The sequence below is a fragment of the Periplaneta americana genome, chromosome 1, assembly GCF_040183065.1.
Source record: "Periplaneta americana isolate PAMFEO1 chromosome 1, P.americana_PAMFEO1_priV1, whole genome shotgun sequence".
Lineage (NCBI taxonomy): Eukaryota > Metazoa > Arthropoda > Insecta > Blattodea > Blattidae > Periplaneta > Periplaneta americana.
The window spans coordinates 183,664,664-183,692,610 of record NC_091117.1 but is presented as its reverse complement, the minus strand read 5'-3'; the positions used below and the strand labels follow the sequence as shown (position 1 = coordinate 183,692,610).

Below are 27,947 nucleotides of genomic sequence, written 5' to 3'. Positions count from 1 at the left end.
GGAGGTTCATTGTCGCCCTCACATAAGCCCGCCATTGGTCCCTGAGCAAGAATAATCCATTCTCTATCATCATACCCCACCTCCCTCAAATCCATTTTAATATTATCTTCCCATCTACGTCTCGGCCTCCCTAAAGGTCTTTTTCCTCTGGCCTCCCAACTAACACTCTATATGCATTTCTGGATTCGCCCATACATGCTACATGCCCTGCCCATCTCAAACGTCTGGATTTAATGTTCCTAATTATGTCAGGTGAAGAATACAATGCGTGCAGTTCTGTGTTGTGTAACTTTCTCCATTCTCCTGTAACTTCATCCCTCTTAGCCCCAAATATTTTCCTAAGCACCTTATTCTCAAACATCCTTAACCTATGTTCCTCTCTCAAAGTGAGAGTCCAAGTTTCGCAACCATAAAGAACAACCGGTAATATAACTGTTATCTTCAGTATTATTACTGGAAATATTTTATGCTAAAAGAAGAAAGAACTCATGACAAGTCCCTCTCCCCAAAATTTTAAATGCGTACCTCCTCCTCACTGCAATCAGGCCTCTGTTCAGCAATGACGCATATTCGTTCGTCACGTAGCACACGTATACTGAACACAGCTATTCGTCCACGGTAGATGAACTTCATGGGTTCCACAGCAAGCACTGTGGCGATGATGTCGTCTGCGTTGTGTTTGCGTCCAGTTACAGTCATAAGGCCATCACGTGACCCACATACAAACACTAAGCCACCCTGCAACAAGTTTAAATACCATATTAAGTTAATGAACTCCTTTGTAAATAAATAAGTGATATTTAAGTAAGTTTAACATATTTTATTATTTTATCATTGGTATGTAAGGAAAAGTGAGACTAGTAATAACTAAAATAGTTGAGACTCAAACTAGTTTTGTAAAACGAAGGCAAAAAACGTTGCCAAAAAGGGATTTGGTTACACTCTTGAAGGTGACTGAAGTTTGCATGGCTAATTAACTAACACCGTTTTATAACATTAAAGAGATAAGCCCAATGAAGCCCATTTAGGCTAAGTACTACAAGCTAACCTAACTAGCCTTTAAATATTTCTAGTTCTGAAACTTAAAATAATTGCCAGAAAATGGAATTGCTTTTGTTTTAAAAATCCTACACAGAAATCTATCAAAATGAACTGTGAGTTGGCTGTTGAAATTGTTTAAGTCTCAGAATCGTACAATCATTCAATAGACAACCAAATATATATGCAAGAAGTATGGTTTAAAATGCTAATTAATTATGTTAATTCAACGTAAAATAGATAGGAGCAATAGGTCCATGTTTAAGCCAATTTAATTTGCCTCTTGATATTTGTACTTCTAAAAGTTAAAATAAATACATTTCAGAGTATATAAATTGTTTAATATCATAAATCCTAAGCAGAGAATACCATTAAGAGTACTGTCATTCAACTTATAAAACTGATCATAGTTTCAGGCTAATTTAATTTAATTAACTCTTCCCTCTCACTTTATCTTTTATCGAGTCTCATATTATAAAATTTGCTTTTATGAGTATAATAAATATGAAAAATGTAATGCAGTGTGATGAAAATGTATTGCATTACGAGTAATTTCTTTAACCCAAAATAAGAAGGGGAAAAAAAAAGGAGTGTGAGAATTTTTAAGATGTAGACATAACTTACAGGTCCTAGGAATCCAAGAAGACCACTACGAGTGTATTCAGCTTCTCCTATTGACTTTCCATCGCTGCCAAGGGGTTGAACTTTGAAGGTGTTGTTGGTAAGTCCTTGGAGACCCCAATACTGACTTCCTGTAGCACCCGAGTTTACACAGATCTCCCCCACTTCATCTGTCTTGCAGAGATAAGATGGTCCATCCATCTTCACAACCACAATTACACCTGGAAGAACAAATAATTGACACCAAGAATGACAAACCTCAACAACTTTCTAAATGCTTATGTTATGATGTCTCTCTTTTTAATCATTCTAATTCATTAAGTATTAATATTATTATTCCTGCCACTGATAACAGTATTGAACAGTCCTTTTTATACAGTATAGAAAATCCTTTGTTACTTAAACCCATAGCTTTTGGCAAATACTCGCAATGGAATTGGATTTCAACTAGTTTCAATTAGACGAATTATTTTCTTATTGAATATGTATCTGTTGTTTGATTTTAAAAGTCTTGTAAATATTTTAATATTTCTACATTTAGAAGACATATGTCCACTGGCACGTAACACTATTTGGAGGAAATATAGCAACCACAAAAAGAAAATATTATACTTCAATGAAAATAAACATTTTGAGATCTAGTGAACACGTTTTGGAGATTATTGTAACAGTTTTCATGTTCATGGTCTAAGTGTGTATGATTCTGTGATGGTATCTAACTAAAATTGTCAAGATTGACATTTAAACTTTCATTGTACTATTTTAAATAACAATAATTTCCATATTAACTCTTTCAGAGATTCTTCAAACTCAGTTTACTGTAAGCATTTACAATAAGACCTATATATATATATATATATATATATTTAATGTCATCAAAAAACACACAAGTAATGGTGTACCTTCACATTGCTGTATACAGATACTCATAACTATACTTACATTTACATACCATTGTCAAAGCATATTATACCATATTATATGTTATTGACGTCCTGATACATTAAGCCTTAAGGAACTCACCTTAACTATAGCTTAACTATCAGAACTAGAGCTTCGTTACTATTGATATTAAAATGAAAATTTTGTCCCTTCATTAGTAACTGCATAATAACAGATGAATTTTATCCAATTTTCAATCAGCATCTCCGCCATCCTATTGACACACATTATGCCTTAACCACTATTCATTTTGCAAATCAATCGTACCATATTATACTGTAATCTTTTTTACAGCTGCTTCCCAAGTATCTGATCACATATTTCTAAGAACATTTTCACGTAAATTTTCACACTTTTGACTCTCTCGACCAGATTCGTCCTTTCTTAGTGATCGCACTATTCTATTAACACAACCTAATATAATATTATTTCACTAAAAACAATAAATTTTTAGATATTAAAATTCCACTATTCGAGAGATGGACAAGAAACAATGCTTCCTTCCACTCAAATTTCCATATATATGAGATATTGGGATTTCTCAAATTTTCTCTGAATCAGTGTTGGCATGCATACATGCATACCGGTATATACCAAGGACTTCATAATGCAACACAAGGAAGACAGAGGAAAGAAATTCACATATAATAAAGAATAAAATGGAAACTATATATTTAACACTTATTTATAGAAATAACTACTAGTAAAAACAGGCTAAAATTAAGAATGTTAGCATTATTTACAACCAGATATAACCTGCCTGCAGTCATGTAAAGTAAATGTAAAGTAAGTGTTAGCATTACTTACAACCAGGCATGACCTGTCCGCAGTCTTGTAAAGTAAGTGAAGTAAGGGAGTTCTCTTGATCAACCCTAACAACGCCATAGCTGAGGCCAGACATAGACAAAACACCTCTGCCTGTAGCATTCACACCTGCACGGCCCGGCCTGCAATTGCAATTAAATAAATGAATGTAATGGAAGTTGGAAACTAGACAATTGTATCATAGAAATAAAGAAATTCTACAAAGAGGATAAGTATACTTAATTCACTGTTAGTAAAATACTATTTATTATAAAGCAAAAAAAAAAAGTGAAGAGTCTGTCACACTATTACCATTACCATTACCATCATCATCATCATCATCATCATCATCATCCTCCTCCTCCTCCTCGTCGTCATTGCTATCATCATCATCATCATCATCATCATCATCATCATCATCATCATCATATTTAAAACACATTTATCAACTAAATTGTTTCGTCTGTCCTCTACATGGACATCTTCAATTATATATATAATCTTTAATCCAAAAGTATTTTCATATAGTATTATACTAGAGGCAGAAAGAAATCGGTGGGTTTGGCGTTCCCCAACTCCTACACCCTTAGAACTTGCTTGGTCCTGTTCCAGATACTTTTCTCCTCCATTCACACGTTTTGCACTATAGGAAAACTTAAAAAATAAATAAAGTGATAACGTGATTTCTAGTAATTACAGAGATAGGCTACATTCTTTACTCAATATTATCATTTATAATATTTCGAAAGTTAAGCCATTTCATAGTAAACACTAAATAATGTTTATATACTTATAAACTTTATGAATTATGATAAAATTAAAGCTAAAAAATTTAATGTATTTTTACTATGTGTGGAATATGTATATTATTATATAACGTGAGTGAGTTTCCTAAAGAAACCACACTTACGAATGGCTTAGCTTAATAAAACAAATAACGCAATAAATATTAGGCCTACACAAAAAATTGTTTTATAAATTAGGCACTCAGCACTATTCTGATTCTAGCAGTGAGTTTCATTCAGTCTAAATTTGTTTATGCGTCTGTATTATTGCAATCCATCAACAATTAAATACAAGAAATGTTGATATAGCCTACATTCAATTAAAAAAGAAGTCGATAAGAAAGTCACCAGTCACAGTTATATCTGTACAAGATAATGCATTATTGACAAGTTATTAAATATTTAATTTTATGATCCTAATAATTTATCTCCAAACGTAATATATTTTACCTAATTACAACTAACACTGGAACTTCCAAAAATTCAGTAAAGAATATGCAGTACAATCAGTGCTGTAGTTGAAAACAAATTTTAGGGGATACTGTTGAAATCTCCTTGGTCAGACGAGACTCTATGTGTGACTGAGTTTTAAAATTAGTGAATCACTGAACCAGAATTCTTGAGGCGCCACATCATAAGATTAGTGTTGAAGTCACCTACGCAAATTTTGAAATTAGCGAATCAGTGTAGCAGATTTGAGATGCCATGCCATAAAGTTAGTGTAAATTACTTGTAGAAATATCGCAGCAGTATGCAAGCTTGAAATTAACAAATCTCAACTACTCCTGAAGTGCCAAACCATGGTTTTCGATAAAACAACGAAAGGACTAGCGTTTAAGCCAGCTATTTCTTTTAAGCCAGATATTAAAATCAAAATGTCAGCATATCGTGTCTAAGTTCGCAGGTTCACATCCCGTCCACTGCAGTCAATTGAGTCTGTGGTAAAGGATGAGGAGGGCCCATGTAAACAATCGATATAATGGTACGCATGGAAGCTGATGGGGTTTCAGTTGACTGCAGTTGAAATAATTTTTCTCTTTTTTTTTTTTTTTTAAAAGAAAAAGGGGGGGGGAACAAAAAAACATTACAAAAAAATTTATAGTTTTAATCAAGTGCAATGTCCATAATGTTATATATTAAAGAATATCAAAGTATTTTATATATAACATACAATTTATAACATAATATTATATCACGTCACGACTATAATACTAACTGGCCACTATAATGGACGCACGGCTCCTAAGAATTAAATAACAATATCTAGCTCAAAATGAAACAATAAATGTATTAATCAATTGATATTATATGGCAAAAATGCCTTGTCACTACATTAATTTAAGTTCTTTAAAGAACTTATTTGAGTGCCATTGATATAAATCCAAAAGACATCTGAGAGCATACTAAAAATTGGAGACTGATATAATTTAATACATAATTTAAATTGATTGAAAAGTGCTAAGGGTCCCGGCCTTTAAATCTCATCATCTTAGTTTTACTCATGTATCACTGTATTTTTGAAATTATGCACTACTATTTGTACATTATTTTTGAAGTTACTGTTTGTCAATTAATAAAATAATTACTGGTATGTTTAAAATAGTAGATATAAATCATCTTGGTATTTTTATATCGTCATTGGATGGAATGACACTTTACTGGACTCACCTTCGCACTGACACAGTGAGACATTCACTGGAACTGGCACAAGGACAGATGGCATCAGGCCTGAGCCCTTTGGCCTGGAACACACTTAGGAACTGGTCGCAGGAAGATAACGACCAAGGGTTGGCCCCATCTGCTACAAGAAGCAGCCGTAATGACGACAAGCTCACTTCCTTGTGGTCCTTGGTTGCGAGCAGCCCCCAATGTAGGTCCCTGGACTTCACTACAGCTACACTTGCTGCAAACAGACATAAAAATTTTAAGTTTCTACAGCAAAAGCAAAACATGCTTCTATACAATGAAACACGTTAAATTGTAAGTTAGTGTTAAGTTGGAAACAACTCTAATTAGAAGTCTATAAACTTATATCCTACCTAGGACTCGTATTATGGAATGCACGCTGGTTCGAGTCCTCATGGGGAAAGAAATTTTCTCATGAAATTTCGGCCAGTGTATGAGAGTGGTGCCCACCCAGTATCGTGATGCACTTGGGGAGCTACGATAGGCAGCGAAATCTGGTTGCGAAAGCCAGCTATAACGGCTCTGAGGGTCATCGTGCTAACCACACAATACCTCCATTCTGGTTGGATGATCGTCCACCTCTGCTTCGGCATGTGGGCGTGAGGCCAGCAGCCGGCTGGTCGGTCAAGGCCCTTTATGGGCTGTAGTGCCACGGATTATTATTATTATTATTATTATTATTATTATTATTATTATTATAAAACTTATAAAAGCCTATTGGAAAATATGTAAAGAGAGAAGTTTGTAAAAATGTATCACAGTAACACAAAAAACTTTGATTTTTGATACACACTTCAGAGTGAATTCAGCACTTTAAAACAACAGACAGTGAAACCCTGTTTTAGTGTTCCCGTTTTTAAAGATTAATCTGGTAAGTCCCAGCCAAATTACCATAAGAATAATATAATTAAATCCCACTTTTAAGGAAACTCGGTTTAAGAAAAATCCTGCTTTTAAGGAATATTTTTCAGTGGATTTTGTGATAATGAAGCCCGAAATAACTACTCGACTTTCAATAAAAAAATAATACTGGCATAATCGATAGTGCATCTCAATCGACAGTAATGCAGTGCCATGTGGCGTCATTATTATTTATCATTATTTATTTATTTATTTTTTTTTGGGTTATTTTACGACGCTTTATCAACATCTAGGTTATTTAGCGTCTGAATGAAATGAAAGTGATAATGCCAGTGAAATGAATCCGGGGTCCAGCACCTAAAGTTACCCAGCATTTGCTCGTATTGGGTTGAGGGAAAACCCCGGAAAAAACCCCAACCAGGTAACTTGCCCTGACCGGGATTCGAACCCGGGCCACCTGGTTTCGCGGTCAGACGTGCTGACCGTTACTCCACAGGTGTGGACATCATTATTTATGGTCTCCTTCGAGTTACTTTCACAGAGTGGTTGCTTTGCTTGCTTTGTTCTCGGTAGTTGTGTGAATCCTGTTTCAAAATTTTTTTGTTAATCTATGCTGTTTATGCATTGTTATACTGGCGACTAAACGGAAGAAATTAACTATCGGAAAGAAAGTGAAAATAATAAGGGATGTCAAAGCTAATCCTCAAACAACAGCACATGGCAAAAAAGCATGTTTTTCCCATCTACTTTATTATGAGAAATAATGAAGGAGGAAGAAGAAATTTTCAATGCCAAGTTTCAGTGTGGTTGGGGTTCAACCAAACACCATGCCTCACCATTGAAGATTTAGAAAACAATTATAATGTAATTGATTGTAAATAATAACTGTAGGCCTAATTATATGTTTGGCACACAACACACATGTTAAAACTAGTAATTTTAGCCTCTCTTTCCCATTGTATGTAAACCCTGTTTTACGAAAAACCCCTATTTAACGAAAAAAGGTAATCCCTCAGAGATTCATTAAAAAGGTGGTTCTATTTGTAATAAGTTCCTTAGTTCACATAGACAATCCAATTTCGATTTGTTTCCAGGATTATCTTCACTATGGCCACTACGCATATTATATAAGCCTAATAATATAAGTTATTCAAGTTTAAATAATTAACATAAACATTACAACAGTTCACATTACAAAAAATATTAATAAAATTTTTAAATAAATAGGATTTTCTTTAAATGTTGTTGAATGCTTCGAATGGATGTTCTGTAGACAATGGCTTCCCATAGATAATAAAGTGGATTCAATCCCAGGATTGAGCAAACCAGACAAGGTGACCTCCACAACCAGTTCATTTTTTTTTAATGAGATGCAAGGTGAAAGATGTCGCTAAAGTTGAACTTTCTTATTCTCATCTTGACTTTTTCCTCCAAATCCCTGAACATATCTACCAAAGATACAAAAGCAGACAGAAACAAACTGTTTTGAACTAAAGTTATTTTGGTAAGATATTGTGTTCTTTACAATAATATTGTTGACTATTTATAAATTTCACTCTGTTTTGTGTTCTAAATATAAAGATAAAATTCATTATGTTTTTACTGTTTTTGTATCAGTTTAATAATTTAATCAAATTTAGACTAAGGGAAGAATATGACCAAAAAGAATTCCTTCACAGAAAAGCTTGAAATAATATGATATGATCAATCTTCTTAATGTATCCTGCTGTTTGGTGACAACATAAAGTCCACTACAGTCCACTGTAGTCTATTCAGTTGTTGTTTTTCACGAGAAATGAGGGGTATTTTGATCGGTGTTCATTATAGATGCCTGTTGCTAGTAGCCAGAGTTGGGATATAGTCAATATACTGGGTGTTCATTTCAAAGTGTGTCATGACGTCATTGTTGTGAGTCAGCGATTTGAAGTGAGTTTCAGCTTTTATGTCAGAGAAGTTGCCTATTAATCAAGGCATTCAATCTGAACTTGAGAACGTGTACGGTATAACTTGAACGTCGTAGCAACAGATGGCGGTCTGTACTGTCTGTGTGCTACCATAACCTCTTTTGAACTGTGTTTTGCGCGGCCAAATCGTACGCAGGGTATTTGTTATCATCAGTTGCGTACGGCAACATTCCACAATACAAATCAAATGCTCCGTGTTCATGTTGACCGTCGAAGTTAATGTCAACAAATATGTAAGAAATCGTCTTAACCCTCTCCCCATATACCGACAGTAAGAAAAAAAACCCACCTCAGTACATGTTTCCAAACAGTTCACATTCCTGCCACTACCGGCATTACCGTACATATCAGTAAAGGCTCATTCACAATGAAAATTAAACATTACGTAAACATTAACATAAGCACATAAACATATGCCACAAACTTAAGTAGCCAAGGCCCATTCACAATGAAAATTAAACATAACGTAAACATAATACGTGTGTGGAAACAAACATACCGAATCAACAAAACTACAGAATCTATTACATAAAAATACAGAATTGCACAATGACTGACGATGTAGCTATTCAATTTATGTTTCTAATAACTACAATGACATCAGTATATGGCTTTCAATATTTGAAATCAAAGAAACGGAGATGTAAAATAATCAACTTTTCGTCATATGATTCCATGTTGCGCGCCTAGCTATCATCACGGCCAATAGATCAAAATATTGCCTGTAGGCAAAGCCCATGAGATGTTAAACAAAAAGTGAAAACACGCTTTCAGCTTCTGTACTGTTTCCAAATCGCATAAACATAAGCATGAAAGTTTGGAGTTTGCAAACTTTCATGTTAACCTCTTATGATTAAGATTAAGTTTATGCTTATGTAATTCATTGTGAATGCTTTCATTAAATAACATGGACACAAGGTTTTATGCTTACGTTATGTTTATGTTTAATTTTCATTGTGAATGGGCCTTAAGTACTCTTCAGAAACAATGCCGTACTTGCTATGCAACTTCTCTGACACATAGGTAATACACCTCTGCGGAAGTGTAGGAAGATTGAATTCTCTAGGCTCATCGAGTAGCCATATGATGGCATACAGCGAGCCATGACACACTTTGAACTGAACACCCAGTATACTGCAGAGCTGAATATGATATCATGAAACCCAAACAAATTCAGCTCTATTACTGACAATATGCTAAAACGAATCAATACACTAATTAAGACCAAAGAATGATAGAAGAAAAACTGATTTTAAGAAATTCTAATTTAGTTATATGTAACATTTAATTTTCTCAATAAAGTTTTAATACAATGTTTTACTGTAATACTTCGGCCAATTCTTAAGACCAAAAATAATTTAGAAGTAATTTTAAAATCACTTAACATACCTCTGTACTTGGTGATCATCTGCATCCAGGAGGCAGGATTGACCTTCATGAGTGCATACGGGATGAAGACTACATGCATGCCGTTGAGCACACTGGTCAGAACACTATGCCACAGTCCAACTTCACGCTTGAAGTCCAACACACACACCATGTTCTCGCCTTCTGTGTAGTTGCATGCCATTGTCAGAGTGCGGCAGTGAGCCAACATGGCTGCCCGAGTTACTGTGACACCCATCACTGATCCGTCACGATCAGTTGTATACTGTCAATCACAAAACAACACATTAATTATCACTTGAAAAACAATGAATTGTCCTGTATGATCAACTGTTAGTAGCTCGTGTTTGCTTTGCTGAAATGTATTTTATTTTTTTCTTTCAAAATCTTCTACATTTCCTAACAACAGTAACACCAAAATAATGATACTTACTTCTTAGTACAGTCTACATCTTAGCTTTGAAACTTTGTGAGGTAAAGTGAGGTAGGTATAGGGAAAAAGGCACCACATGGGGGAGGCGGAGAAAAGCAATGTACCATTTAAGGTGATAGGTTAAAGTATATTTTTACTCAAAAACACTCACTGCAATTTTAGTTCGCACAGATATTTGTTGTAACATATTTCATCAATATGTTTTAAAATAGAAAAGCAGTGAGTACATTTTCGCCCCCTTTTACTACTACCCCAACACAATTTGTTCTGCACTCCTTCCAAGATTAGAAATAGAAAACATATGATTCCTACTTTCAGATACCAGAGGACATTATTAGAGGCAAACAGCAGAGTCATCTGCAATTAAAAGTAGGAAATTTATAAAAAATATAATAGCCATTTTGGGAATTTGTTACTGGAATTAATCGGTTAAAAGTAAGGTTTTTTTATGTCACAAACTAAGTATAGCTTTTATTAATCAGTTAATCTTTTAGTACTTTGATTTTTATTGTATCTGTAAATTTAATATTAATTGTAATTGTATTCTTAATATTGTAGTTGTAATCCCCTTGTAGAGGGGAAGAGAAGGCCTGATGGCCTTATCTCTACCAGGTTAAATAAATAAATAAATAAACATAGTCATAATTGGGTTTCTTCATCTGAGATATCCATAAATATTCAGATAATAAAATAAAAACTATTTGGGATATTACTAAACATTAAACGAGTTGATATCCAAGGAATAAAAATATTTGTTTAATTAAAATCAATGATCATAAAGTAGAGGATTCAAATTCTAGCTCACGGAGATGAATAAACTGTAAAAATGATAATATTATCGTTAGTATGAAGTAATTTTCTGGTTTTAAACTATCTGCCAGATTTATTCTCTTCCTCAGGCTGTCATATGTTAACAAGTAATATTTGTTCATAGTTGTGTTCCATTTTTCTTGCAAAAGAGCATTCACATTAATAAAAAAAGAATTCAAGTTGTATACTGTACATGTTTTACAAAACAAATAGGTTTCTTTTCCGATCTGACTATTACGACTGCTTTATTTTCTTGGTTTATATAGGACTTCTTTCCACTGCGTCTTTTATGTCAGGTGGTTCATTATAGAACGTTCTTCATACATAATGTTATGCCAGAGAGTTTTTTTAGTTCTAGCTTCTTCAGCAGGAAGAAAACTGTCATAAGCAGAAAGGTACTACTAAAGCTTGTGGAATAAATAATGAGTTCGCTTTCTCCCCATTTCTTCTGTGGCAACAACAAATGAGCATATGCCCATCAACTTTAATCACTTGTCATTTTCCTTTCTGTATACATATTACTGGTGCATTTCTAATTTTTGTGTTTTAAACAGTTTTTATAAATTAATTTTAGTAACATTATAGACAACTGCAAGAAAAACCCTGTGAAACATACCACTTCTAGCCTCTGCTTTCTTCCACTCTCATCACCATTAATATCACTTAGGTTCCTAAGAAGGTGTGATAGGCATTATAACAATAAAAGAAACCATCCTACAGTACTGTCACACTTAGAGATACTTTACTTATCTTCAACTGTCAGTCGTGGATGTTCTATAAAATAGCACAGTAGGTAAACAAAGTAGCTCCAGCATGGTTTCCCTTGGTAAGTTCCATGCAATACCACACTCCCATATCTTCTTCTCTTCATCTTTCTCCTTTTTTTTATTTATTTATTTTTATTTTACCTCTCTTTCTCTCGTCTCTCCCTTGACATACAGTACATCCAGTACTAAGCCTATGAAATGGTCAGAGTTTTATTCTGAGTTGTCAAATTGTAGTTATTTTGTGTACGAAGTTCTTATGAAGTGTTTGGTAAATGTTAATTATCATTTTTATATTTCTTTGCTCATCTCGGATTTTTATTTTAGAAAATCTGCATTTTTCCCCTAATTTACCTGTATTTTTCACTTAGTGCATTTGTTGTTTGCATAGTAGCTGGGTAATAATGAATGTTAAAACAAAGAAATTATGCTGATCAAACTACTGTATTATATTGAAATTCCATAGCATAAGCTTTCCTTCAAATTAAATTAAAAATTATGTTAACATGAAAGTTATCTACTGCAAATATTTTTAAACTTTCTCAGTTCATATTGGCCTAAGTGCCAAATTACTAATTAAGTAATCAGATCCTAAAAACTTAAATATTTGTATCCTAACAGAATTAATTAGAAACAATATTGCACATAAATAAAAAAAGTTTTTAAAAGGTTATGTAATGTATGCTTTTTTTGCAGAGTGACCATACTCATAGTTTTTTTCTTAAATATCTGAAATTAATTTCGAATCAAGACAGAATGAAACGGAATTTTAGGTGAAACTGACGGAAATACTGGAACATTATAATATGTGGCAATTCCAATGAAAATGGAACATATGGGGAGAGCATGTTGATAATGTTACGGGTAAAGCATGGAGGGCACTTCACTTTATTATGAGAATCTTGAGAAAGGCTAGCACCAAATCGAGGGAAATAGCATATCTAACGTTAGTGCGACCGTTAATGGAACACGGAACTACATGTTGGGATCCCTATAGAATATATCAGATAAATTCCTTAGAAAGAATCCAGTATAGGGCAGCTAAATTTGTTAAAGGTAAAAGAGAAGATGGAAACGATATGATAAAAGAACTTAAATGGGAAACTTTGGAAAACAGACGCAGGAAAACTAGAATAACATCATTGTATAGAGTACATCTAGGTCAGAAAGCAAGGGTAGACATAACGGCTCGGTTAGAAAAGCCAACGTACTATGGTAGGAACGATCATGATTTTAAAATCAAATGTAGGAAACAGAAAACGGATGTAGGTAAATTCTCATTTTTAAATAGAACTACAAATGATTGGAATGACCTACCTGCAGTGGTCTTTGAGGGCTGTCCTTCCATAAGGAGACTCAAGAATAACTTAAAAAGTTGTGTATGAAATGCAAATTAAAATTAAGGTGAAATTTAACATTTAATTTTTTAAGGTGACATGTATTTATTTAGCCTGATGAGTTACTTCCTTGTTTGAATTGTAAATAATTTAAAAGTAGCAAATAATTTAAAAGTAGCGTGTAAGAAGGTCTTAGACTAGAAATGTTTAGCTTAAATGTAGTTCTGTTTATAAGTATGCATAAGGGTGTAATTATTTGACTTATTTGAACTGTTGTATCAGTGAAGCGAGGTGAGTCAGTGAAGTTATGGTTTTACAGTGCAGTGAATAGTTCTGATCAGTGATAATTTATAGTGTCAATGAAAGGTGTTCTATAGTGTTAATGAAATGTGTCCTAAAGTGTCAGTGAAATGCGTCATAGTGCCACTACAGTGAGTGAGATGAGAGTAAAGTGAAAGACTATTGAAACTTATGTAGGGCCTATACATATGTAGGTTGTATTGTAAAATTAGGTATTTTATGTTTTATTATGAATTGTAATTATTGTGTTAAATTGTATTGTGTATTCTTATTGTATCGTGTATATAACTGTATTGTGTATTGTATAATTGTATTGTGTATTGTAAATTTTTTTGTGTATTGTTTATGATTTTATTGTGTATTGTTTATCATTTTATTGTGTATTGTTTATATTGTGTATACCACTGCCACATAGTACTTGCCCACTTGCAGTGTAAATAAATACATACATATATCTACTGGACACTATGTTTCTCAAACCAATGGATTACACTGTACACCACCACATTATTTTTCCCAACCAATGGTGTACAGTTCGGGAACCACTAGTTTACTTACTGTAATAGCAAACTTCCTTGTACCAGGATGTGTTTACCGTGTCTTACCTCTATATATGCTGGAGTGTCATCTGTTAGTCTCGGAGGAGGTAACCAGTCTTTGGGAGTTTTAGCAAGGTGTTCTGTGACGAACCACTGCAGCTTCGGCCACCCCTTAAATGCCACTACTTCTCCAGTAGCTGTTTTGGGTAAACCTTTCAGACAAGCTTCAGACGTGAGAGCCACCTGAATACCACAGCTTCCTAGCAGGAATCCAATCTGCTGCGAACCTGCATCCTGAGAAAATATAGTGTTTCAGAATACTGTAGGTACACAAATTGGGATGGGTAGTTGGGAAGGCCAAGATATACAGTTTCTGTCAGGTAAACTGAGTTCAGCAACTCGTTGTTATCCCTATATGCAACGACCAAGCATAGTGTCTGAAAGTTAGCATCAAATACTTGTACTGGACACTGTGGCAGTCACCAGTCAGTTTGTAAGCTTGTGTTTATAACAATGATTGATGCAATATTTCTTCCACCATATCCGAACAGTGATATTTACTCTACTTTCTCCCAGAAACGCTTCCTCACTTGCTTAAGAATTTATCTTTGGCTGTCAGATGTGGTACCAGAAGGATAGTTATCCAGTGCATTAGCGCTATAATGTTCGTCATTTCATGAATGTCATCTTCCCCAGTCAATGGATTGGTCATGCTGGACTGGTTGCTTGGTCACCAAGATCACCAGATCTTACCTGGTTTGACTTCTTTTTTGTGGGACCACATGGACAATTTGGTTCTCGCCATGGCAGTCGACAATGACGAGGATCTCCATCACAGAATCATGACAGCAATAAAAACAACCTGTGATGCTCCAGGGATGTTAGAAAGGATGAGACAATCCATGGCCCATTGCTATAAGCTTTGATTACAAGTAAATGGAGGATACTTTGGACAACTGTTGTCATTTAAGAAACAATGAATTTTTAGTGTTTTCCTTTTCATTTTTTACTAATACGATTTGGTCATTGCATAGTTGGATAATGAAGAGTCGCTGATCCCATGCTGTCTCACAAAAATGTTTGCTTTGGCCTGAAATATCATGTATACAACCTATAGTAAGTATGTTCATGAAATTATGAATATCAGTGATTGGTTTCTATTGACTATCATCTATAACATGCTAGTTTTGCAGTGTCACATTCCATTAATGTGATGGTAAAACCTCAACAACAGAGTTCATTATACTGATGATAAAAAAGACAATGACTAGCGAAACTGAATTTTGACATTAGGGAAAAATGATTATGAGTTTTACATGAAGCTCTCTAATTCAGGGTTAGAGTTTTTTCATACCCACAAAGGTATGAAATAGGACTCATGGCTTCAATTCCTCTTCAAATGAAGTCATGGTAAGAACCTGCATTCCTCTTAAAAATCCATAATTCTCTGACAAATTTTAATCCATACACTTTGAACATTCTTGCGAGCTTAATAATCATCTGGTCATAGAGAAGAAAAATAAAAATCCAGCAGTTGATAACTCTGACTAATCAGGGTCAGAAAAGTTCGAATTTCCAATTTTTTCACATTACAAAATATATAAAAAATATTGTATCGCAACTTATAAATAAGGACTTAATAATAAAAGTGAATAGTTATTATATACTTAGCGAAAATGATTACAATTTTTGCGGCATTCTTGAATTTCTTTTCTTTCCTGCCACATCACTCACTCCTTTCTACAAAAAAAAATATGTTATTATCTTTAATTTCATAAGTTGAAATCAATGGTACAAAAAATTCGAAAAAGAAAACTCGTTAAAGTTTTCACTTTTCTGTATCATGGTTTCGTTTGTTTGTTTTATTTATTTTCTGATAACTAATTTCACAAAATGTTTATTTTATTTAATATGGCATGAGTTGCTCTAACTCTTCAACACAGTAAGGTGTATAATGAGCAGAGTGCAGTTGTTTGGAATAGACAGGCATAATGGGCACAACAGTGCAGATGGTCCTTCAGGTCTTATTGCATTAGCCTGAAGATGGAACCTATATGCAGTTTCAAAATATTTGAGATGTTAAGTTCTAGCACACGATGGAATACAGTCTCTAATAAACACAATCACTGTGTTACGGTATATTAAAGAAGACTTAAAGTACAGTAAAGATACTTAAACTAGTTACGAAGTTTTAAGTACTTGTAATTATTTTGAGGTACATTAGTACTTTTTAGTAAAAGCAAAACAAAACAAACAAACAAAAACAAAAAGGCCATAAGGATTATAACTAAGAATTTACAATTTACCCTTCGTGTTAGTGGCACTTCGATAGGGACAGGCACAATGCCTGCCTGAAGGCAACCATAGAACGCACAGACGAAGTTGATAGGATCATTGTTGGGATAGACGAGGGCAATGCGGTCACCGGACTTCAAACACGTCTCCCCTCCTTTGCTGAATGCCTTATTCAATAGTGTGTAGGCAATCTTTTGTGACCTGCTGAGCAGCTTGCCTGTAACACAACGTATTCATAAATGTGCATGTAACAAACAGTCCCTTCAAATCACTTATCTTGTCTTCTGTAATGATGAATAGATTACAGAAACTACAATCAACAGTGCTACTAACTACGCAAACTAAGAATATATAGTTCTGTTATAGCTTCCTGCTGTTATAATTTTTAATATTGTGTGAAAAAAAATACAGTTTTTAAACAGTTATTGTAATTAAAATAAGTTCTTAGTCTTTCAAGTAACCTCTTCATAACCTCAACTTCGTGTGATACTGAAAACAGAACTTAATTTTCAAACTTACATGCAATACTCTAAAAATCTTCTAGTTATATTCAAACCAGATACAAAACACACAGAGACAGGTAATTCAACCTGAGTAGCAATGAGTTCAATGATCTCCCTGGAACTGACATTCAGTATCGGGACAGAAAATCCGCTGTCTGGTTATGAGAAGTAGAATAATACTTAAATTTCTGTACCAGTTTAAAAATACGGATTTCTTTCCAAATGTTCTTTATTTAATGACTGCATATTTTCTATATATTCATTTTATATTAACATTGCCATTATAAACTTAAAAGCTCCATACAAAATCTAAAAATGTGGTGTATAGAATATCCACAAAAGCAGTATTTGACTGCTCATTTTTTACTAGATTTATTTCTCGTAACAGTGTTATGAAGGTTATTTACCGTATGTGAGTGTTATGCTAAGTTTTCCATTTGGATCTAGGACTGTTGCAACAGGAGCTTTGTAAGTAGCAGAGCCATATCTCTGAATTGCTGCTTCCAGATTTCTTGGCAAGCCAGATGGAACCTGTTCACATAATTAACAAGTAAATAGTAAGAAAATATTAATATACTGTAATTTCATATACTTCAAATGTCAAATCATAGTAAAACATCCTCACTTCACTTTCTAACCTGTTTTTTTCTCATTCTTATTCGTAAATATTTACTGATTTAATAAGATACGGTATGAAGGAGTCTGTATCTAGCATTACTAGTTCGTTCATTCATGCATTCATTCATTCATACATAGTGTTCTGCCCAAGAGCAGGTCTTTCATTACAAACCCAGCATTCCTCATTTTTTTATACTTTCTGCCTTCCTCTTAGTCTTCGCATATGATCCATATGCAGTATCTTAATGTCGTCTATTATTTGATATCTTCTTCTGCCACGAACTTTCCTCCTGTTCACCATTCCTTCCAGTGCATTCGTCAGTAGGCAGTTTCTTCTCAGCCAGTGACCCAGCCAATTCCTTTTCCTCTTCCTGATCAGTTTCAGCATCATTCTTTCTTCACCCACTCCTTCCAACACAACTTCATTATTTATTCTGTCTGTCCATTTCACACACTCCATTCTTCTACATATCCACATTTCAAATACTTCTAGTCATTTCTTTTCACTTCGTCGTAATGTCCATGTTTCTGTCTCAAACGATGCCACAATCCACATAAAGCACTTCACTAGTCTCTTCCTTAGTTCTTTTTCCAGAGGTCCGCAGAAGATGCTCCTTTTTCTATTAAAAGCTTCCTTTGGGAACAGCTCATGTTACTGCTTATAGTACACCCCAAGTATTTGAAGCTGTCCACTTATTCCACTGCCTCACTTCGAATTCACAAGTTTACCCTTTTTATTTTTCTTCCGATAACATGGTCGTCGTCGTGTTTGCATTAATTGTCATCCCATATTGCTCACATCTGTCATTTACCTCCAGTAGCAGTCCCTTATTATTGTTTTCTCTTTTGCTAACAATACCACATCATATTCTTCTTCCTCCTACTATCAACCTTCTCATGTTCTGATAACAGTTATTCACCAAATCCTCCACGTAGATGTTGAAACAGGGTAGGTGATAAAGGGCATTCTTGTCGTACTCATCTCCCTATTTCACTTCTTTCTGATATTTCTTCTCCTATCCCGACTTTAACTCGTTTCATATAAAGATTACTGAAGAGCCTCCTCTCTTTCCAATTCACGCCATTTTTCTTCAGAATTCCCATAAGTTTATTCCAATCCATTCTATCATATGCCTTTTCTAGGTCCACAAAATAATATATACACTTTTACTGTGGAAAGACTCGTCATGCCATATTTGCAGTTTTTCTTGGAAAAGATAAATGTGGTAGCTTCCTGTTGCTTTCCGCACACTGCTCTATCTTTCGCATCTTAAAAAATCCCTGGGGGTCCCAGCATGGAAGTGAGGAGAATGGATTTGACTAATTAGGCCCTCCAGACTTCGCCGAAATTCACGGCAAGGGTGAAATATCAGTTCTATCAGGGTTTTTGACTCGATCAGAGATTGGGAAATCCCAATTTGCCTTTGCCCACCAGCATTACTAGTGGCATAGTAGTAACAATCCGTGGCGCCACAGTCCTTGAAAGGCCCAGATCGACCAGCTGGCTGGTGGCCTCACGTTCACATGTCGAAGCAGAGGTGGACGATCATCCAACCAGAATGGAGGTATCGTGTGGTTAGCACGATGATCCTCCCCAGCAGTGGCACAGTAATATTCTGCTATTTTTCACACCAGACAATTGCTGTCATAATTAATTCACGATAAATGGGCACATACTCTAGTTCTTCTACAGCTCTATAAGGCTGTGCTTAGTTCTGTTTTCTGTTTTATGCTGTGTAGTGAAAGCTATCTGAGTCACCACCATGTTTCTACAGAACTGCATTGCAGTCTCCCTAGCATGTATTTTCAAGTACTCTACTTTGCAACTCATCTAGATCTATGTATGTGGCTGTAATATAGCTTATTAATCGAGTTAGTGTCATGTTCAGTATTTATTTGTAAATGATATACTTCTACTTGTCAGCAAACTGCAACCACAAAGTTTTCTTATATTGAGGCATCACTGCAACAGATAGATATAGCCTATTAAAAAAATGTTATTGTTTTCTAATGCCAGGCGTTTGACAATAAAGTCATTTGACCTCTTGCACTCCAATATTTTTCAAAGATATTGTCATAGTCAGCCACTGAAGCACAGATTTTGAGGTGTTCCGAATCCATTTCTTGATTTGAATTGCACAATGGGCAGTTAGGGGACTGATATATTCCAATTCTATGCAGGTGCTTGGCCGAACAGTCAATCTAAATGCAGCTACAGACGATTTGCGTGGATTATGATGTAGAGAGTTCCATTTTTTCCCTTGGGATTGTGTTATCAAATTTTGTTTGTTGAAGTTTAGGTATGTAAATTTAATAAATCTTTTCACAGAGTAATACGTAGATTTACTAATAGGTCTGTAAGTAGCAGTGCTGCCTTTCTTTGCTAAAGCATCCGCATTCTCGTTTCCCAGGATTCCACAATGGGATGGTATCCATTGGAATACAATTCTTTTATTGAATGTTATTAATTGAGAGATATTCAAAAATACATTCTTCACCAAGATGCTCTCACCCCAAATTGCTTACATTCAGCTACTACTGGTATCTGTTGAGGAAAATATAAGGTCCAGTTAAGCTAAAAGCTGATATTTTGTATTGAAAATATAGTTAGAAAGCTGTAAGAGTTCCTGTTCATTCACATTCAGTCTTAAGAAATTATCAGCCAGTGAATGAAATAACGAAATCAGACAGGCAAGTATACACACCACAAGCTGTTCACCACAAGCAGATGTCATGGAACTGCCTTCTGGTTTGGGAGCATTAGGATCTTTGGGATTAGCCGCGATTTCCAGCTCTATGTCATCATCTTCATAAAACTCTGGCAATGGTCGCCGCTTGGGTCGTTTTAGCGTATTCAAAAGCTGCTGTATCTTGGCAGATACTTTCCACCTGCCAGTCCCTGTTACTGTCCCTGAAATCAATCAGTAAACTTGGTTATATTGTGCATATATATTTTACAACACATTGCTACCATACATTTTTGTACTATTTTTATAATACTATTGAAGACCCATCTTTCCTTCCAGGGGCTAAGTGCCAATTTTTAGAATTTCATATTGTATTGTATTGCATTTTACTGTATTTATTTACATACCATGGTATTCATACATTGCTTCACAGCTAGAATATGGAACATATTGTGCGAAAAAGAAAAAATCTTAATAGTATTACAGTCTAGTTGAAATATATACAGAAGAATTTTACAATATACTCTACTAGTACAACACAAAGTTTTGGTATCAATACTTAATACAACACAGAAATATTGATGAAGCGTTGTTGAATGTCAGGAATTCACCTACAGAATAGAATGAGAAATTAGGTACTTCTTCAATTTGGCCCTAAATAATTTTACGTTTTGAATTTGATTTTTTTTAACCATAAGGAGGCTATTAAAAATTGTTACTGCCATATAGTGCACTCCTTTTTGATAGTGCGATAGATTTGCGAATGGAGTATGAAATAAATTTTTTACACATATTTATGCTATGAACTGTTGAATTAGTTACATAATTTTCACGATTACATACGAGGAAGTTTATTAATGAAAAAATATACTGGCAAGACACAGGCATTATTTGTAATTTTCTGAAAATAGTTCTACACGATTCCCTAGATTTGATATCCACTATTATTCTAATTAATATTTTTTGTAGTAGGAATATACTGTTACTATCTGTAGAATTTCCCCAGAATATTATTCCAAAACTCATTACCGAGTGGAAATATGCAAAGTATATTGTTTTTAAGGTACTGATATTTACTATCTCTTGCATAGATCTAATAGCAAAACATGCTGAATTTAGTACTTTTCTCATTATATGTAATTCGTGTCTATATAAATCCACAGGTAATGCCACTGTTTATAAAATTCTAATTGGATCTTTTCCATAGCTTTATTTAATATTAGTTTGATAGTGCACACAGAATTAAACTTAGTTATTGTATCGTCTATCTCAACCTCCTTATTAGCAGATACATTCAAAAACTACATAGTTGAAATTAGACAACCTGTGCCATTAATCCACTGTTTACTGATTTATAAAATAAAACATAAGAAAAACTCAAATAAAATTACAAATATACTGTTGGAAATTCCTTAATTATTTTCTATTATAAGAAGATGTTCAGCTTTGAATAAGCATACTCTAATTGTAGAGAAATGAATAATAGTTTCGGAATATTTTGTTGAAGTTAATATGCCTTGGAAAGATTTTGATTTGCTAACCTCAAAGAATGATAGTGCGAGGTTAAACCTTTACGTCTTATATTGTCCTACAATAACACTCGTGTTTGTTACTTACCCATGTTGTCATCTGAGGCAGATGATTGCCGAGATTGATTATATCGGTTGACTCTGTCAGCAGCTGTCATCCGTCGTGACTGCGCTGTATTGTGCGTTACATCGGGAGGTTGTTGGTCTGTATAACAATACAAGATTATTATATTTTTATAGATAAATAGTAAAAAATACATTACAAAAAAAAAAAAAAAAAAAAAAAAAGAAAAAGAAAAAAAAAAAAGAAGACGAAGAAGAAGAGTTTTCCATCAACAGTTATCAGACATGAATCATTTGCAAGCAAGGTTATGTTCAGCATCCAATAAGTAAATGAGTCATCAAAGACCATGATAAAAAATTGTCAGTAAGTATATCACTTTTCGTTTGATGATCAGTGCTTAGTCAGCAGTCATAAGTAACACCAATAAGGCATCACTCATGAGGAAAGTAACAGTTAGTGAAAATGAGAGGCTAGATGTACGCTCAATGTGTGAAAATGTTACATATTTAGGTAGTCTCAGTTGTTTGTAATTACATTCATACATTACTTTTCCCTCAGCCTCTCCTTCCTGTCACTTCAAGCAATTTTCATAATATGTTATCTTTCTGTTGTCTGATACAGAAGCCTCTTCTGCTACTTGGGATAGGTACCCATAACAATGAAAATGCAATATTCCAGAGAAGACTCAAACATTTTGTGTAATGGCAAGATGAAACTCATGTAACAAAAGACGCTGATGAAGTTGATATCTACCATGTGAATGCAAAGTTTGATGATAACGAAGACCTCTTGCAACAATGGAGAAGAAATGAATGCAAGTACCATCATTTAGCCAGTATTGCTTGCAAAGAATTTATTATTTATACCTGCCACTAGTGCGTCAAACGAAATAATGTTCAGTAGTGCAAGTAACATCATAAGTATCATGACTAATAAAAGAAGTTTGCTTGATCCAGAATGGCTAAGCGACATCCTCGTCCCTCATAAACGATGCTGTGTTCCAGTAAAGAGACTTCTCTTATGCTATCAAAATGGAGGCTATGATTATTTAGAAATAATTTCTATAAATGTTCTTAAGTGCTTATTTATCTGGAAAATATTGTTTATGATTGTTTATTTGTTTCTATTTTGCACTTTTACAGTTAATTTCTAGTACATGGTTTAAATTAGAAAGAAATAAATTATTACAATAAAATCTATGAAATGTGATACAAAATGGAGATACAGATTTTTATTTTATTGTAAATCCAATTCTAGAAAAAGTAAACTGTTATCTGCCAAGTTGCACAATTTGACATCAGATGAAATAAATTATTCTTGTTGTTCACCTGTCTTAAACATTTTCTATTAGATTATTTAAGGATGCTGTATCAACTATCAATATTAGGTTATTTAGCGTCAATGAGATTGGCATTAGCAAGATGTTATTTGCCGAGATGAGGCCGAGGATTCGCCATAGATTACCCGACTTTCGCCTTATGGTTGGGGAAAACTTAGGAAAAAAACCCAACCAGGTAATCAGTCCAGCAGGGATCGAAACCATGCCCAAGTGCAATTCCAGATCGGCAGGCAAGGGTCTTAGATGACTGAGCTACGCTGGTGGCTTACACATGTTACCTACATTATGTGTAAAAAACACTTAGGTGTCAAATAGGCCTGTATAGATTGCAGTGGGTGCCTACACATGTCTTTTAATATTTTATTGCATGTTTATGGTACCACATAACTCTCAGCAAAGGGATTTTAGTATGTTCGACCAGAACAAAATTCTTGGTCGAGCATGCTGAATGGTGACTATTACAGCATTCGGCTGAATAACGGCACACCAATTCATGCTTTTGCTCGACACTAACCACAACTACTACCATCACCATCATCACCACCACTTTTGGTCCACAAAGTTATTTTCATTCTCTTCCTATGCACTTTTGTTGGCAGAGTGGAGCCACAAAGTTTAATGTGCTGGTGGTGGACAGGGTTGCCAGACGTCCTGGATTTCCCAGGATTGTTCTAAGTTGTAACGGTGTATCCTGTGTCCTGTATCCTGGATTGAGTTATATTTGTCCCGGAATGCAAAAAAATGGATAAAATACAACTTTTTACTCATTTCTTTAGAATTACTTTTAAAATTCCTTATCCATTTTTTCAAGACCCTGTCCAATCTATGTACAGTGTCGTTGTGAACGCCACCTGGCGCCTCCTATCGGATTGTACTTTTCTTTTTATTTGGTTATTTTATGACGCTTTATCAACTGATATAGTGTCAGAGTGAGATGAAGGTGGTAATGCTAGTGAGATGAGTCCAGCACGGAAAGTTACCCAGCATTTGCTTTTGATGGGTTGAGGGAAAACCCCCAGAAAAACTCAACCAGTAACTTGTCCCAACCAGAATTTGAACTAGGCCCGCTCGTTGCACGGTCAGGCATACTAACTGTTAATCCACAGCGGTGGACCCTATCAGGCTGTATTGAAATAAAAACGATAATACTACCTCCGGGTTCCTTAAAAGTCATTTGTAAGTAAGTAAGTAAATACTACAGTATGTATTAGGTGTTATACAGCATCTTTTATTCTTTACTGTCTTTGGGAGTTGATTTATTATTGATAAGATTTAAACACTGCATCATGAATTTTTTTCGTGTCGATCAGGCTGTAATATGACATTATTTTTCTGAAATTTATGAATAATTGAAAGGACATTTCATAATCTAGCAAGAAATGTAACAAAATTAAAAGTTTAGGCTCTATATTGTGATAAATGCCCACTTACTGTAGGGACATAATTGGTATGATTGTAATTGGTATGATTATAATTGGTATGATTGTAATTAATGTTTAGAGTGACATTATTAACACTGTAAATCTAAAATGTATTCCATCCTCATAACTCGTACAGATAATTATAATTTGAGTCATGTAGGTACTGGGGTTAATGACTAAAGAATTATCAGTCAAATTCCAAAGGCAGGTCATCACCATGGCGTGGGTACGCCATCAAGTAGACGCGAATCACGCGGACTTCAAAGGTCACCGCAGTGTCACTGCCGCAAGCCGATAAAATGGCGCGGCGATCGTTGGAGAAGCATCATTATTATTATAATAGCTCTGCAGTCAGCAGAAGTGCTGAGGAGGGCAACGAGTGGCCCACGTGGCAACGAGTAATCATCATCATCATCTTCTTCTTCTTCATTTCATCACTTGTACTATGCCTTGTATTTCAAGATTGATTAATAAACTTAAGTATTGGCACCCCTTAGTTGTTTAATGGACTTAGGTCTTTTACTAACCCACCTACAACGCATTCCAGAAGTTATTCCAACAAACTTTATCACTAGGGCTAGGATTTTGATGAAATTACATCTTTTTTCTAGTAAGCCAGAAGCATAGCTGCTTTAGTATTTATATGTTATGTGATAAACTGAGTGTTTTAAAACATATTTGTTAGGGATTTTTTTTTTTTGCATTTTTTAGCTCTTACAACTCATAAGAGCATTTTTTGTTTTATTCGGTCATTTTTTGGGGTATTTTCATTTAATTTTGGCCATAATCCCCATTATTAATGTAAATTATTATTTATTTCCTTTGATATTTTCTCTACATATTTTAATACCCATTATTTTATATATTACGGTATTTTAATCGTTTCTCAACACAAATATTGTTATTTTAACTTAGTACACCACCAACGTAATGAATCAGTCCAACCTTCAATAAAGACTCTTCTATACCTGCTAGTTTCGGATAAGAGTGGCCTTGTGGTGAACTACATGGAACTACATCAGGTAAAATAATTAATTAAAGTGTACTACTTGGAAAAAATATGTAAAATTAAATAAACTTGAATGTTTGTACCAGAATTTATTTAATTAATAGTCTAAATATTAATATTCCTACTAAGCCAATTATGTAAGATCAATTTTAGGGCATATTTAAGGGCATTTTTGAAAGTTTTTTAGTTCATAAATGCATTGTTTTTAGACATTTTTTCATGATTTACAGGTCATAAAAATCCTAGCCCTATTCATCACAATATACACTGGCTAATTAGTTTAAATATATAAAAAGAAGAAAATCAGTTGTATTGCAGACTGAATTAATTCAAATGTGTAGCCATGTTAAGGTATGCAGTATCACCACTTGTCCTGGATTTCTGATGAAAGAATCTGGCAACCCTGGTGGTGGTGGTGGTGATGAGGACAACGAAGACGATATTGTTAACGACAACGTAGATAAAGACTGTTAACAACGACAACGATGATAACATTGATGGAAACGATTACGAATTCGCCGTTGTTGATGAAGTTCACTTACAAGGCCTAAAGTTCTGCATGACGTCGGCTAGGTCCGTGATCTCCGGCTTCATCATTCTCTTGCGGTCGTCTCCCCGGGGCCCCCCGCCTGGGACAGGATCGCGCTCCTCCCAGACCGTGGTATGGCCCGGCCCAGGGCCGCCGTTCGGTAGCCTGGTCTGCTGGCGGTGTATCTGCTGCTGCCTCTGCTGCGGAGGCGTCTCCCTGGCCGATCCCGTGCTCGAGGTGTCCGACTGCGCCGCCTGCTGCTGTTGAGGAGTCGTCCGTGCCCGCTCCCTCTCCGGCGTGCTCTGCACATCGCCCTCGTTCACCAGACTATCCTCATCAGAACTCGAGGCTGCGACAGAACATTAACATCAACTTTAATTTTCATCTCACAATATTTCAAATCTGACTTAAATACTGAATTTCACAAAAGAAAAAAATCGACCTGACTGTCATTGTTGTCACTGATTCTCGATGAAGTCCACCATACTGGCCAACATTTTCTACCGAATTACCAAATCTTATTTTAACTCACCTTACTACCACGTGTTTCTGGCCTAAGCCAACTACAGTACAAGAAATCTGTGGTAATGAGGCACCCACAGGGCCGTGAAACCACGACCACGGCATCTGCGATACGGCACTATACCGCGTGAATTTTCACTTAATTCCTACATTTAATGCCAGATATCGCTGGCAACGCGCGGTCAGATGCTAGACGCAGTGATGTCAAAGCAAGCGCATTTTTCTGACCTTGACATCATGCGCGGGCAGCAAGCGCTAAGTATGGAAAGAGGAAGGGTTGTGTATATGAATAAGCAGCCTGTTGGATTAAGAAAACAGTGGTGCACAAACTCCAAACGGATCGTGAAATTTTATGTCGTTATTTTTATATGGCTTCTTTCTGTTTAATATTAAATAAAACATTATTATTATTATTATTATTATTATTACTATATTGTCTGCAAAACAAAAGTACTAACACTGATTTCTTAATATTACACTTGTGTTCCAAATCTTAATAACATAATAGAGAGTTAAGAAGGAATATTCACTTAAATTCCATAGTAGTATAATATTATACTGTATTAAGTGGCTGAAACACATCATTCATAAAGAAAGTGATATTCCAAAGAAAGAGATTGAGTATGACATGATAAGTTGGAATTTATATTGTTGGTATCTTTAGCCTCACAAAAGTATCTTGAAAGTATTTATTTCAGTCACTGACTTCACAGCATATGTTTAAGGTGCTACACCTTTACATTACATATTTAAAAGACGTATGAACGTTTTCGTTGGTCTACGCCAACATCATCAGATACGAGGTACATTTCAGCAATATCAATGTTCTCTACATAATATCTACAAATACAAAACATACTTAGTGGCATGCAAAATGAGACATATTAAAAAACCAACAATGAATTGCAAAATCTCACAAAAGTAATCAATAAACTAATCAAAACAATATTACAGTACAAAGCAAAGTTACCTAGGTACTGTATCTGTTTTAAATGTAACTAATATTACATAACAAAACTCTTAAATTTGTGAGCAACTTCCTATCATCAGAATATTAAATTATTTTCTAGAAATATGCAGAAGCTATAGAGCTGACATTTTTACAACACATGGGCACGTATCTTTTGCTTATGATGTAACAGTAGTTGCTTTGTTAATTCA

At 34.8% G+C, this 27,947-nt stretch overlaps 1 protein-coding gene across 15 annotated transcripts in view; it reads right to left on the bottom strand.

Annotated features, from left to right (window-relative positions):
- The window catches only part of DIP2 (disco-interacting protein 2), a 686,249-nt gene that overhangs the window by 54,761 nt on the left and 603,541 nt on the right, over positions 1–27,947 (bottom strand). For all 15 annotated transcript variants that reach the window (XM_069833532.1, XM_069833554.1, XM_069833546.1 and 12 more), the window contains 11 exons: positions 26,278–26,613; positions 21,991–22,107; positions 20,392–20,597; positions 17,476–17,599; positions 16,577–16,782; positions 14,337–14,564; positions 10,091–10,352; positions 5,859–6,093; positions 3,409–3,548; positions 1,663–1,880; positions 526–738 (listed from right to left, as the gene is read on the bottom strand). In XM_069833532.1, coding sequence (XP_069689633.1) covers positions 526–738; positions 1,663–1,880; positions 3,409–3,548; positions 5,859–6,093; positions 10,091–10,352; positions 14,337–14,564; positions 16,577–16,782; positions 17,476–17,599; positions 20,392–20,597; positions 21,991–22,107; positions 26,278–26,613 — 2,285 coding nt within the window. The remainder of the gene's footprint in view (positions 1–525; positions 739–1,662; positions 1,881–3,408; positions 3,549–5,858; positions 6,094–10,090; positions 10,353–14,336; positions 14,565–16,576; positions 16,783–17,475; positions 17,600–20,391; positions 20,598–21,990; positions 22,108–26,277; positions 26,614–27,947) is intronic.